The sequence below is a fragment of the Lolium rigidum genome, chromosome 1 (genome assembly GCF_022539505.1).
Source record: "Lolium rigidum isolate FL_2022 chromosome 1, APGP_CSIRO_Lrig_0.1, whole genome shotgun sequence".
Classification (NCBI taxonomy): domain Eukaryota; kingdom Viridiplantae; phylum Streptophyta; class Magnoliopsida; order Poales; family Poaceae; genus Lolium; species Lolium rigidum.
Window position 1 is genome coordinate 266,421,305 of NC_061508.1, and position 14,857 is coordinate 266,436,161.

The 14,857-nt window shown below is 47.5% G+C and overlaps 2 protein-coding genes across 2 annotated transcripts; both read right to left on the bottom strand.

Annotated features, from left to right (window-relative positions):
• Positions 1 to 294: 294 nt before the first annotated feature.
• LOC124683649 (signal recognition particle receptor subunit alpha homolog) lies at positions 295 to 2,351 on the bottom strand. The gene has a single exon (XM_047218127.1). It carries the CDS (start codon positions 2,349 to 2,351, stop codon positions 540 to 542), a length of 1,812 nt encoding a protein of 603 aa, XP_047074083.1. The 3' UTR covers positions 295 to 539.
• A 1,239-nt stretch (positions 2,352 to 3,590) lies between these two features.
• Positions 3,591 to 7,278, bottom strand: LOC124693531 (ras-related protein RIC2). Its single transcript, XM_047227008.1, has 2 exons — positions 7,013 to 7,278; positions 3,591 to 4,286 (listed from the first exon to the last, which is right to left on the bottom strand). Exons 1-2 carry the CDS (start codon positions 7,234 to 7,236, stop codon positions 3,857 to 3,859), a joined length of 654 nt encoding a protein of 217 aa, XP_047082964.1. The 5' UTR covers positions 7,237 to 7,278; the 3' UTR covers positions 3,591 to 3,856.
• Positions 7,279 to 14,857: the final 7,579 nt, after the last annotated feature.

The following is a 14,857-nucleotide window of genomic DNA, read 5'->3' on the forward strand; positions in this document are numbered from 1 at the left end:
TCTTTTGGTTCTTTTTGTTTCGCTTGGGTTTCCTATCTAACTTACCCAACTTGCTTGTGAAAAAGGCTTTGATGTTGTTGGTGGTGTGTAATCTACGACTGGTCATGTCAACACTGAGTGCACAATTTTCAACAACACAAGTAAGCAACTGAAAGCTTGATTGAATAGTCAATGTACAAAAATCACTGGAAAGAAGATTGCAAAAGTGAAAATAATATTACTAGCATTTCATAGAAAAAAGAAAGAATTGAACTGAGCAGTATCATAAATGAAAAGTTCAGATGAAGCTGCATTATCTTCTGGCACCAAACATCACGTAGCCAAGAATTAACTAGCACTGCCAGTATTGTTACATGTAATCTTAACTACACCAAGTAAAAATGAACCTGACGAACATGAATAGAAAATTCTTAGAAGCAACAAAAAATAAATCTAAGAGAAAGCATAACTATCAGCATCCCCCCAAGATGACCACAATGTCGTAGGGGGTTTAAGTAGAGCAAGGTATTCTTATTCAGTAAAGCAGCGCCTATCGGAGTTCACTCCAGGAGGGTGTTGACGATGGATTTGACATTGAGTTTCTTGAGGTCGGTGTACGACTGACCACAGCCAACAAACATGACAGGAGCTCCAGAAACATACACCATAGAAAGAGCTGCTCCAACCTTGTCGTCAATGGTGTCAAACTTGGTGAGCAGGATGCCATCAATCGATCTAGCAGTTGGAGCAGTGGAAAGATCTGTCAGCTTCTGACTAAACTTAGTGAGCTGATCAACAGCGTCATTCCCCACCAGCGCCTCTCCAACAAACAAAACCAGGTCCGGATTATTGAGGTTGATGAGCTTCGAGAGCGCTCTCATGAGTGGCTCATTGTCCTGCATACGCCCAGCGGTGTCAACAAGAACAACATCTGTTTTGTTCCGAGCGGCTTCCTGAATCGCACCCTTGGCCACTACAGCTGGATCCCTTTCATATCCTTTCTCAAAAATAGGAATCTGAAGCCTGCGGGCATGAGTCCGCAGCTGCTCCACAGCACCAGACCTGAAGGTGTCGCACGCTGCCAGCATGACAGTGAGGTCATGCTGCCGAAGCCAATAAGCAACCTTTGCGAGGTTGGTGGATTTCCCGACCCCATTCACCCCGACGAAGACGATGACGTACGGCGCGCCACGCTGCTTGGCAGCATGCACATCTCTCAGCACGTCAATGGATCGCCTCGGGGTCAAAATCCTAACGAGAGCATCTTCCATAGCTGCCTGAACAGAGGAGGAAACCCGCGTGAAGGATCCGAGCTGCTTGCCTACAAGGCTAGCTGCGACCGATTCGCAGAGCTTCTCCGCGATCTCCTCCGCCACGTTCTTGGTCATCAGCCGATCCTTCAGAGCTTTGAGTGCAGGTTGCAGGTCAGACATCTCCAGGGCCGCGTTGCCGCCTGCGATGCTCCTGAACATTGAGGAGAACCAGCCACTCTTTGCTGTGCTGCTCCTCGTGGCTTCATCCTGGTCCATCCCGCTCTTGCCCTGGTTGACCGCCGCCTGGTTCATCGCCGGAGCTCCTCTGGCGTCAGCTGGGTCTGAAAAATCCAAATCCTTGGCCGAAGGCACGTTATCCGGAATCCTCCTCCTCTTATCGGTTGTCACTGGTTTCTTGTCCCTGGGTGCGGGTTTATTCGGCTTGATCTTATGGTGTGGTCGGAAAATAAGTTGCAACTTACTCATGTCAAAAGCAGCAGCATTGCTGGGAGCTCCTTGCTCTTCCCCTTTCACAACCTCGCCACCGTTGCCGGCGTCAGAGTTCTCTTCCACAGCATTGAAGGTACCATCCACCGAGTTGTGCTCCTCCTGCTCGCCATCGGAGTCATCCTTCCCAGACTCGTCACCCGCCGTCTCACTCTCGCCACAACCACCACCACCACCACCACACTCGGGCAGGAGAACGCCGTCAGACCGAGCAGGACCGGGCTTCACGGGGACGGAGGCCGGACGTGCCGCGCGCGCCTCGGCCTCGAGGTGGAGCTGCCGGAACCGCTCCCCGAACCCGTCGTAGGACGCGCGGCGCGGGTGGTAGATCCGCGCGAACTCGGCGGCGACGGCGGCGAGGAGGTCGTCGACGTAGAGGAGGTGGAGCACCTTGCGGTAGACGGCGACGAAGACGAGCCCGAGCGCGTTGTGGAAGGCCCACCGGAGCGCGTGCGGGCCGTGCGCGAACCCGGAGGGGGAGGAGCGGCCGTCGAGGAGGAAGGACCGCACGAGGGCGTCCACCGGGGAGCCCTTCAGCGCGGCGGCGGCGCCGCCGGCCAACGACCACAGGATCAGGCCGCCGCGCGTGAAGATGAGCAGCTCCTCCAGCATCTCGTCGGCGGCGGATTTGGCGAGCGCGAAACCCTTGTTGGCGGCGACGCGGAAAACGATCGCGGTGGAACGGACGAACGGGAGAAGTTGGGGCTGGGGCTGGGGCTGGGCTATGTAGCGCTGAACCCGGACGAACCTGGCCCGGATTCGGACACTGTGTATTCCCGACACGGTCCGTCTATCGGCCCTGGTAACCTGGATCGGGGAGTATGTCGTGATACCACGCCTCCACTGTGTATTTCCTCCGTCTCAGTTTATTATTCTTATCTGTCAGTCGTTAATTTGACCTATATAATTTATTTAAATTGTACAATAAAAAAATTATATCATTAGAAAATAAAACATCTAAACTTTCTAACGCTATAATTTTTATAATATATAATTAATGCTAACTTGATTAAATTTACGACCTAGAGGTACACACACGTCTAATAAACTGTGAGGGAGGGAGTACCACTTTTTAAAATTTACATTTTATGTATTATGTGTAATAAATTGTAACAAATTTATGGGTGTTGAGAAGATGTGTGTTCACATTTTCTAAAATTTTCATAACCAAATTTGAAAATACACACAAAAAACAGATTGCAATGTGAATAGTGTTGTTTTGTGTTTTCTTTTTGTGACACTAATCATATTGGATTCATCTTTTTTTTCCTGCATATTTAGAATTTGGTTCTGCAAATTCTAGGAATTGTAGACACTTATCTTGTAATCCATAAAAATTATTTTGGAATTATTTGACACTGGCAAACTTAAATTTTGAAAAATAGTAGTATGAAATGCTGGAAAAAGAATCCAGTGTTCCAAACAGCAATGAGGATGAACATACTCCCTTTTTTTATTCTGGGAATAGGATCAGCTGTCAAAAATGAACCTAAATTTTGGGAATTTTCGAACATACATGCAACTTCTCAAATTTTGATTATTCATCAATCTTCAAAAGCATCAAGGTTAGATACTCGTCGTGAGTTTACTTATGTTTCAGGAAGTACTATGTTATAAACAAGAAATATTTGAAAAGTTATTAGCCAAAGTATGTTTCTCGCATTGCCAATACCATCAGATACAAGAAATTCTCTCGCTGGAGATGTGATAATAAATTAGAACTACTTTCTAAGATTCACTCAGGCGCCAGCCAGGCAGCGTTGCACATCGTTACTGAATCTGTACAAATTATCCAAGGCACATCCCAGTGTTCAGTTCCCTTGTGTCCACAGGGACCAGCAATTCGCAATCAGTGAAACATATTTCAATTTGATTGAAAAGTTCAGACATGGTTGCAAAGGATTGAGATGAAAAAAACACGCCATGCCAATTGCCACGGACACCACCATACAAAGAATACAAAGGTCTATCCTGATCTAGATAAACTTCTCAGTTCAGCAACAAACTTCTCTAGGACATGATACTTGCTACTGCTACTAATAATAATTCCCGGTCGCTGGAAAGGCGATAGCACAAGCTAACATCACACAAACCCAACCAAAAGAATACCATGTGGCTCAACTGGAGCAGCAGCCACCCTTCTTCACTGCCGAGACATCATCCTTCATATTGATCTTTTCACCCTTGCCAGGGCCAGAACCTGAGTCTTCACCTGCTTCAACTGACCTCTTGCTCACGATGCGGTAAATCTGAGTTAAGACCTCAGAAAATGCATCTTCCACATTGGTGGACTCCAGCGCAGAAGTCTCCATGAAATAGAGTGATTCTCTCTCTGCAAATCCCTTCGCTTCATCAGTTTGGACTGCTACAAGATGACGGAGATCAGACTTGTTGCCAACTAGCATAACAACTATATTTGGGTCCGTGTGGTCCCTCAGTTCCTTCAGCCAGCGCTCAGCATTCTCATAGGTCGCGTGCCGAGTGACATCATACACAAGTAACGCTCCAACAGCACCACGGTAGTATGCACTAGTAATAGCACGATACCTGTGGCAGAATTCAGATCAGAAAGGAACCTGGTTAGTTAAGGCAGAAGTGAACCAAAACATGCAAAATTCTGAAGAAGTGAAAAGCAAGAGAATTCACTACAATAAAGAATCATAGAACAGTTCACAAAAAAGTATTGGCAAGACATAATTAATGAGATAGTCTGTTCATTGGAGGAATTGCTTATCCACAGGTTTGAGCAACACAATTAACAGCAGGGCTGGACAGAGCCCCAATCCTGTGAACGAATCAAATGTTGATGAGGAACACTAAAATGAAGCTTCAGAACATATTTTAATTACATGGACTTCAGAGCTATGATCAAGCCAATATGATCTCAAAATGTAGAGTTACATGTCAATGTATCATGAAACGCACTCATATATATAGAAAAAAAATGAAATAAACATTCTTGAGAATTATAAACCACATGAGTCGATGCTTCTGCCAATTAGAACCCCAGTTGATAGTATTTATACCGCTTGAGGCATGAAAGTGTCATGCGATCCGTATAGATTGTGGTACTGGATGACATGCCAGAAAACCGACAGAATAATTCATAGAAAGAGTAAAACTTCATACAGAAAAAAAAATTATAACAATTCAGTTCACTTTCGAGTTGTCACACGGGTTATGGTACTACTAGCAAGAATTTGGCACTACCATTTTTGTTTGTTAAGCAATAGCTTGTCAAATCCTGCAGTGTCTTGCACATTCATGCCCATCCAGATTCTGATTAGCTTTTAATGAGGCAGTTACATCCACAATCTTGAGTTTTGTGGAACCACTTTGAATATAGTTTGGATGGGCTCCTTTTCGACCCCCTCTAGTGTTTGTGTGGGAGTTTGAATTCTTCTTCTACTCTTTATCAAGCAGTGGCAATTAACCTAAGACACAGCATCTGCTCTCTGACTCAACTACATGGAGTACAGGGTGCCCAACGAAATCAATAGTACAGTATTAAAATTCCAGCACTATAAACAAATCAGGCGAGCCTCAAGCTAGTTTTTAGGCACATATATTGCACAATCTAGAAAACTGGTTGAATATGCGTTAGAAGATTTATTACAGTTTTGGATTATTAATAACCCTTTGGGTAGCAAAATCCTGCTTAATTATATGTTACTAGAGTAGTAACATTAACCTGTACAAATATGAGCGTGGTTTTAAGGTGGTAAGGCATCCCCAGGCACTCTGACACCTATGCGCCTAAAGCGGGCAAATTTCCAAGGCGATGCCAGGGCACCTTATCGCCTAAGCGTCCTAAGTAGTATGCCTTAAAAGCCATGAATATGAGTAAGAATACTGAAGTTCTATTATAGCGCAGCCTTGAATAATAAGAAAAATCCTGGTAAAAAAACATAAAAAAAATGCTCCGCACAAATACTGAAGTTCTGCTACTGATTTACACTTGTTGCAGTCTCCAAAAATGCAGATAGCAATGGATGTCAAGGTCCTAATAAGTCAAAGTCATCGTTGATGATGACCAAATTAGTGAACCAATTGAGGCATGATACATGACTCAACATATCAACAGACAACTGAAAGAATTATGTGAGCACACGAATGCTAGGGCTGTTTCGAATCACAAACAGAGGGACTACTTGAGAGAAAGGATCAAAGCCACAAAACTAACTGCTATTTCTGGTTTGTGCAGAATGAATTGCCATACTAGCAACTAAATAACTAGGATAAAAGATGATGAGCATTAGATCATTAAAGTCATGCTTCATATATATACATAATAGTAGAAAAACTAGTAAAACTGGAGAGAGAGAGAGAGAGAGAGAGAGAGAGAGAGAGAGAGAGAGCAATCAGAAATAAGGACAAAACAAGTATGATTCTGAACAAAAAGAAGTAGAGAAGTACTCTATCTGCAAAAGGAGGTAATGCATCCTAACAACCAGTTCACAAGTAAATGATTCATCAGCAATGTCAAGGGCGTAACTAATGCATAGCAGAACTTGCGCAGCAAATGTAATGTGTTGTTCGGTTTTAGACTCTGGCCAATAATAAGCCTCACTTCTAAAAATAGTATACTTGGGAGGGATTAGAGCCTGGGCCAAGCACACCAACCATGCACCTAGCCAGAAACCAAATAAACACGCAATATCACTATCATGGTAGGACGTACCATTTAAGTTACATGGACTTGAGATCAAGATTGAAGCATCACAGCGTCACTGTTGAAACCCTCACTGTCATCAGCAAGATAAAGCCACAGATTGTCACAGTTTATGCTGACTAGAGATCATAATGCAGCGAGCTAAGCGTCGGGCTTGGCCAGTTTTATCACCAATATCACTACAAACACACCAATAATAGATCATAAGATTCTAGTACTTCCTAAAGTCTCCAAATTGTGCACCGCTCCACGGTATAGACCCCTACTTGCTCAAAAAAGACAGTCGACAAGATCCCTGCCTACCGATTCGCAAGCAACTGAGACCTGCAGCAAGGTCCTATGATCTATTAGCGTGACTGAACTAGGCACAAATCTTCCGTCTCCCCCAGCTAGCCGCACCAGCACGCAACATAATTCGGCGGCGAGATCCAACCAACGGGAGCCCCAAAGCAGACACGCTTCCAAGATGCACGCTTGCATCTGGATACGAACCACGCACAGATCTACGTGCAGCCGCGCGCGGCAGAGCGCAGATCTACCAGCAGCCGCGGCAGATAATAAGAGACAGGGAGCGGAAAGGGAGCGAGTTGAGGGAAAGAACCTTTCTTGTCCTGCGGTGTCCCAAATCTGGGCCTTGACGACCTTGCCGTCGACCTGGAGGGACCGTGTGGCGAACTCGACGCCGATGGTGGACTTGGACTCGAGGCTGAACTCGTTGCGCGTGAAGCGGGAGAGCAGGTTGGACTTGCCGACGCCGGAGTCGCCGATGAGGACCACCTTGAAGAGGTAGTCGTAGTCGTCCTCCGCCCGGTACCCCGCCGCCATTGCTGCGCTCGAGCTCGGCGATCTGGGTCCGTGCAGGGGGGGTGGCGACGGTGTAAAAGAGGAAAGGAAGGAAAGGAGCACGGGGCACGGCAGCGAGCGAGCACGGAGGGGAGCGGTGCGTGATGAGCGCGTGGAGTGCGGCAAATGGGGGATCTTGGTCGGGTCGGGTCCGCCTACGTTTCGGGGATCGGGTCGGCGGCCGCTGCAGTCCACTGCGCTAGTACCGGAAGCGGTAGGAGAAGAGAAACAAATCTGACGCTTGGGCGGAAGTTCAGCACAAAATAAATCATTTTTAAAATTTTTATTTTTTTATTTTTTTCATTTTTTGGGTTTTTTTCATTTCTCGGAGGAAATGGAGGCCTCTCGGGCCACATGTGATCCGAGTCATCCGACCAAGCAACGTGGCGCCATCCTAGTTGCTCCTCTTCTCCTTCGGCGGTCTACTGTAAGGGTACATTGCCCTTATTTATGGTTTTGGTAATTAATGATAATCTTTATAGAATATTCAATAGGTAATGCTTGGAGACTTTTGTTAAGTATGGATGCCATGAAGATAAAAATATACCTTGAGTATTGGCATCAAGATCATCGATTTGAAGAGAAGGATATGATACGATCAGGAAGATCTAGATCATGAAAGTGTAGCTTTTTGGAGAAAATGCAGCTTGGAAAGTCTCCAGTGTGCAATCTGGCTTTGTCGGGCTCCCCGCCAAACCATTTTGTGGGTTGCCGGTTTGTGCGTCGGTGCCCGTCGGAGAGGTATACTGAGGCATCATCCGTTGCTGGATCGGCGGCTGTTGGTCAGTTTGGCGGGTGAATCAGCACTGCCGGTCTGGATGTCGATCGGTTCGGCGTATGGTTTGGCTCTGCCTACTTCCCGCCGGACTGGACCGGAATGATTCCCTGAACGAATAGTTTTCTCCATTGAGCTATTTGGTTTCAACAGAAGAATTCAAAAACTGGCTCTAGGTTGGTGTCATGATAGTCTCATGAGATGAGCTAGATTGACCAAGATTTAGATCATACAATCAAATTAAGGGTTCTTTATGTACCTCATGATATTGTCATAGAATATGAGAAGATACAAGGTTGACTAACACAAATAGTGAGGATTGAATTCAAGTTGGTCAACACATGAAGCATAAGAAATGTACCACATGAGATCAAATGATCTAGTGGTATGGTAAGCTTTGTCAATTATGCTTTATGAACCAACCCTTTATATATGTGCCTCCGCGTTGTCTATTATGGTTAGGTTTATTTTCATGGGCACGCATGCATCAAAAGTAATATTTCATATACCTTATGAGATGATAACATCAAGTGGTGATCGTCATCAAGGTTCAGAAAGAAAATTTCACGTTAAGCATCTCGAGAAGATAATATGCTTGAAGCCTATCATCCATTTGGTGGTAATTCACATGTGAAGATGTGCCTTAATGAAGATATCGCATAATGGTGCATACAGAAGCAAATGATAAGTCTTCATGAAGCAATAATGATCAAGTGGAGCATTATGGTCTTGCCAGTTTTTCCTTTTACCAGTATCAAGGTGGTTGTTGGAAGATCGGGTTATAGGATAGATAATCACACTATTAACAGGGCTTTCGGTTGAGCAACTTGATCATATCATCTTAGGGAGTTAAATCATTCGCTCGCTTTGCATCCCTTTATCCGTGTTGCTTCTTGGGTGTTTCTCTGTGTGAGGTTCTTGAGATTTTTTCTATATTTACATCAAGCCCAAGTTCATCGAAAACGAAATTCGTATGCATCTTCTATTGCGTTTTTCGAGTTTGGAGGTTTTACCGGGCAAAAGGTTAGGGAAATTTCACACCTCTACTTATTTGATATTTTAATCTCTTGCTCCTTATTGGGTTTATATTCTCTGTTAGATAGATCTTGTTTGCTTAACTTTTCAAAAGTCCCAAGTTTTCTAAAATAGGAGTCCGAAAACAAAAAGATATCACCATTTTCGTAAACCTAGTTTTCTGTCGGTGGTAAGTTTGGCCCGTCGGGCCTGGCGCCGGTTTGGTCCGTTTCTGTCGGGATCTACGCCGGTCTCCACTGAAACCCTCCTTCTAAAAAGTTGGGGCAACTCGGTTTTGCCCCCGATTGGTCATATTTGCTTCTCCTATAAAAGTGGCTACTTCTCCAATGTTTTCTAAGGGTTCTTGAGCTTATTTTCTTCCACAATTGTTGAATCTCAAAAGCTTGCTTCCTCCCAACCTCTGCTCTGATTCTTGCATTTTTTGAGGGGTTTTAGAGAGGAGATCTAGATCTACAATCACCAGTAATCAATTCCTCCTCTAAGTTAGGGGAACCCTTTGGATCCGGATCTTAGAATCATTGGTTATCGACCTCCACCATTGTTCTTCCTCTCCTTCCTAGCATCCGTTTCTTTGGTGATATTTGAGTGTGAAAATTTTGAACACCTTTGGTGTTCTTGCTTTGCATCCTTGCATAGTGTTGAGTTCTCCATTACAATTAGTTCGAGTGAGATACCATGAACTTGTTCTCTTGGAGGGTGACCTCCTAGTTAGCTTGGTGGTTGGTGCTCCGGTGACCTCTTCGTGAAGCCTTCGTGGAGCTTGTGAAGTGGTTGTGGATATTATTATATCCGGAGTGGAGGAAATCTAGCCATAAAGAAAGCACATTTGTCCTTCGTGAAATTGGCTTGGAGAAGAAGGTGAGCCTTCGTGGCATTCGGGAAACCTCCATGGTTACTGCATCTCTCCAACGTGATGTACTTCACTTGTTGTTGGTGCATTTAGTTGAGACTAGCTTATTTAGGTTTTGTTCTTGTAAAATAAATGTTAGTTCAATTCCACACTCTTACAAGCTAAATTCATATTTGTTTTAAAGTGCATATTCACCCCCCCCCCTCTAGATGACATCACGTCCTTTCAGCGGCACCATGCCTAGCCATCCCAATTGAAAGGACACAAATGTCGCCTAGAGGGGGAGGGTGAATAGGAGGTTTAAAACTTTTACAATTATGGCTTAACAAATGCGGAATAAAACTAGCATTTAATTTGTCAAACACAAAACCTATATAACTAGGGTTCACCTATGTGCACCAACAACTTATGCTAAACAATGCAAGCAATTATGTGATAGAAAGATATATAACTTCAAGCACGAAGGCTATCACAAAGTAAAGTGCATAAGTAAATAGCTTGGGTATAGGAATAACCGAGGTGACGCGGAGACAACGATGTATCCCGAAGTTCACACTCTTGCGAGTGTTACTCTCCATTGGAGCGGTGTGGAGGACAAAGCACTCCAAACGCCACGAAGGCCTCACCCTATTCTCCTCTACCATTCCCACCAAAAGAGAAGTCCTCGATCCAGTATGGGACCTTGAGGGTGGTCACCGAACCCTCACAAAACTTGGGGCTATCTCCACAACTTAATTGGAGGCTCCCAGTATTCCGTCACAAAGGCCTTGCACTTGAGGAATCTCTACAGCTTAATTGGAGGCCCTAAGAACACCACTAAGCCACAAAGCTACAAACTTGAGGCAATCTCCACAACTTAATTGGAGGCTCTATGAACACCACAAATACCACTAAGCTGTCTAGGGTCCAAAGACCCAAGAGGAACAAGCTCCGGGAACAAGCTCCCGAAGTGTATATCTCACGAACTTTCACCTCCACGTATCACCGCGGAGAAGTCAAACCGATGCACCAAATGCAATGGCAAGAACACCACAAAGATGCTCAAGTCCTTCGCTCTAAAATTCCAAAAAAGCTACTAAAGGTATTGTGGGAATAAGAGAGGAAGAACAAAAGAAGAGGATGTGTTATCACCAGAATTTAACCGAGTCAGAGGTGGGCCGCAATCAAGATGGGCTTAAAGAAATATACATGGAGGATTACGTGAATCGGCCCGTTATACCAAGTTGGGTTTAATTGCCCTTGTATCTGTAAAATATTAGATCGCATCTTAGTTTAGAAAGTAGAATCTTACTCGTGCACGGTTTGGTGCACGCCCACATTAGAAAGTCCCCTGGACTATAAATATGTACCTAGGGTTTATGGAATAAACAACAACTCACGTTCAACCCAAAACAAACCAATCTCGGCGCATCGCCAACTCCTTCGTCTCGAGGGTTTCTATCGGGTAAGCGACATGCTGCCTAGATCGCATCTTGCGATCTAGGCGGCACAAGCCCCACGTTGTTCATGCGTTGCTCGTATCGAAGCGCTTTTGATGGCGAGCAACGTAGTTATCATAGATGTGTTAGGGTTAGCATTGTTCTTCGTTTAAGCATGCTTACGTAGTGCAACCCTTGCATATCTAGCCGCCCTCACACCTATCTCGGGTGTGGGGGCGGCACCCGCTTGATCATTATTTAGTAGATCCGGTCCGTTACGATTGCTCCTTGTTCTACAAGGATTAGTTTAATATCTGCAATAGTTAGGCCTTACAAAGGGGGAGGATCCGGTGGCACGTAGGGTGGCGTTCGCAAGTCCTAAACGGGATGTTCCGAGGATCAACTTCATGTTGGTTTTTAGGCCTTGTTTAGGATCGGCTTACGAGCACCGTGCGTGGCCGCGAGGCCCAACCTGGAGTAGGATGATCCGATTATGCGGTGAAAACCCTAAATCGTCGTAGATCTCATTAGCTTTATCTTGATCAAGCGGGACCACCAAGTATTCGTGCACCCCGTACGAATCATGGGTGGATCGGCTCTTTGAGCCGATTCACGAGATAACCCGAGAGCCGATCGAGGCTCGTATTTAATGTTTACATGTATGCCCCGCGAGAAACTAAGCGAGGCATCCCCATCACCTTCCCGACCGGGTATAGGTCAGGTGGCACGCCCTTGCACTTCGCATCGCCGCGTGTGACCGAGAAGAGCATTGCGGGCCGTCGCTCGGAGGGGTCTCGGCCAGCCGCGGCTCTAGGCTCTTCCCGGCTCTACGGTGTTGACAAGGCCGCTGCCCGCCGGTGGGTTTTGGCGGTCAACACATTCTGGCACGCCCGGTGGGACAAACGTCTACATCAACCACATCGCCATCTACATCTGAGATGGCGGACGGCACGCCAGTCACCTACGAGGAGCTGCCTGACGAGCTCAAGAAACAATACAACGAGATCAAGGCCACCCTCGAAGCCGACCTCATCGGCTCCTTTCAGAGAACCCGTTCCCATGGCATCAGATGGAAGGGATTCTCACCTCAAGGTGCACTCGATGGGATAGATCTCTCCGCCCGTCGGAGGAACGCACCGAGGGGCTCGCGGCGAGGAGATCAACTACTTGGTGGCCCACTCGCTACATCGCCACTCGAAAACTTGGTCAACGTGTTGGAGCGTGTCGCTCGCGCGTGATCCGAGAGATCATGAGCCACCGGTACTCGCCGTCGGGACCAGCTCTCGGGACGCATCAAGGAGAGTTGCCATTCCGGTCCCGTCCACCGCCTGCCATTTGCGTTGGCGGCACCAGGCTGAAGTGCCGACTACACCGGCATTCGTCGTCTACAAGATTGGTGGTGACCCTAGTGACTACCGGTTCTTGATCGAGGCGCCTAAGGAGATCCCTCAAGGATACGCGTGCACGTATGTGCCGATTGTGTGTAATTGGGCACTCACAAACCAGGCCACAACATCGGGGACTCCGACAAAGACAGGAGGAACGTCGGCAACGAGCTTGAGAAGCGAGACGTGGCTAACTAAGTACGCCACACCGACGAAACTCCGAGCCCGGCTCCTGCAGTTGGCTCGGAGCTGGAAAAGCAAACATGGCTGGCTAAGTACGCCACCCCGGCGAATCTTCGGGGTGCAACTCCTACGGCCGGCACGGCGGATCGAGATCGGTACCATGCGAGAGACCGGTTCGGCATGGTGCCGAAAAGAAGGGCGATCGGCTATTCCAAGCCGTACCCCGACGATTACGAGATGATCCCGCTTGCCACCTAAATATCGGCTCCCCGACTTCTCCAAATTCGGTGGATCGAGATGGCTCCCGGCTCCATCGAGCACGTCGGCCGATATTTGGCTCAACTAGGACCGGCTCGGTGTCGGATCAGCTACGCGTGAGGCTCTTCTCACGAGTCCCTCACGGGATCGGCTTTCGGATGGTATACCTCTTTGCCGACAAACTCCATCCGATCTTGGAAGTAATTGGAAGAACGGTTCCATATGCAATACCATTCGGAAGCTTACGAGTCTAGCATTGCCGATCTAGCACAACTACGCCGGAAGCGCGGGAAACGGTGACGAGTACATCCGGCGCTTCGGGAATCTTAGGAACCGATGTTATTCGGTTCGTATAAGCGAAAAGGAAGCGGTCGAGTTGGCGAGTAGCGGGCCTTGCAACGCAGCTCAAGGACATGGCCTCCCAAGCGATTATCCCTCGGCCGGCGCACATGGTTCGGAAACTATCGGCATATGAACAGCGCCACCGGGACTGTACCAAGACAAGTTCAAGCGTGCGATAGTCATGGTCGACACGAGAGGAAGATGAAGTGCCTGCGGGAGACCAAGAAGTAGCAGGTGGCTGAGTGGACTCGGGGAGGAACCCCGTGTCCTGCAAATGGGTGAAGCCACCGGGGCCGCCCGGGGATTTGATTTTGACGTGACCAAGACCGAACAAATCTTCGACCTCCTGCTCAAGGAGAAACGAGTTGACGATTCCCGAAGGTCTCAAGTTCCCCACGGCGAAAGAGCTAAACGGAAAGCCGTACTCGCAAATTCCACAACTCGCTCTCCCATGCCACCAACGGCTGCAGGGTGTGGCGTCGGCACATCCAAGCGGCGATAGAGAAGGGGCGTCTAATTTTCAACCCAGTACGCCATGAAGGTCGACACCCAACCCTTCCCCGCCGTTAACATGGTGGAAGTCACCTACCCTGAGGGTTGCCAGCCAGGTCCCTCGTTCAGCATCAACATGGTAGGGCCTGGGAACCACTCTGGCAAAGATAGAGATGAGGGCAGCTGCTCTCATAGCAAGGACACCGAGGAGGCCGCTCCACGCGATCGGCTCCGTCATGATGGCAAGCGCTACGTCACAGAGGGAGAGGTGAAGAATATAAGATATCAACGGCCTCTCTCTGATCACCTCCTCAACAAATATGTGAGTCAGTATGACCAACGCCGACGGTCCAATTATGATGATGAAGGAGATCGTCTGGCGAGAGAAGCCAGAAGACATCGTCGGCAGGATCGCGATGAGGAGGAGCACGAGCGCCGTGCCATGGAAATATCAAGGGAGCAAGATGACAACGCCAAGCACTGGGACTGCCCTTTCTTCAGACACTGCTGGGATTCAGGAATGAGCCGATTGCCTACAATCGGCAATTGCCCATAATGCAACAAGAAGAAGAAGGAGGCAGCCAACGTGTCTGTGTTCGAGCGCCTAGGGCCTCTCCCGCCACAAAGCAAACGCGGCGAGTCACCTCGTTGGGCAGATCTTGAGGATTCGAGAAGACGAGGGAGAAGTAGAAGAAGACGAGTACCACCGGCCAAGGTGGTGCCACGACGGACTCAGCCGTTCCCAAAAGCGCGGGGTTCAGCGATTGCGCGGCCTGGAGGAAGCCGAAAGGTTATACCTGCATACGCTAAGGAAGGCACGACCTGATCTGGCTGCAAAGGTTCAGCGAACCCTGGATGAAGAGGG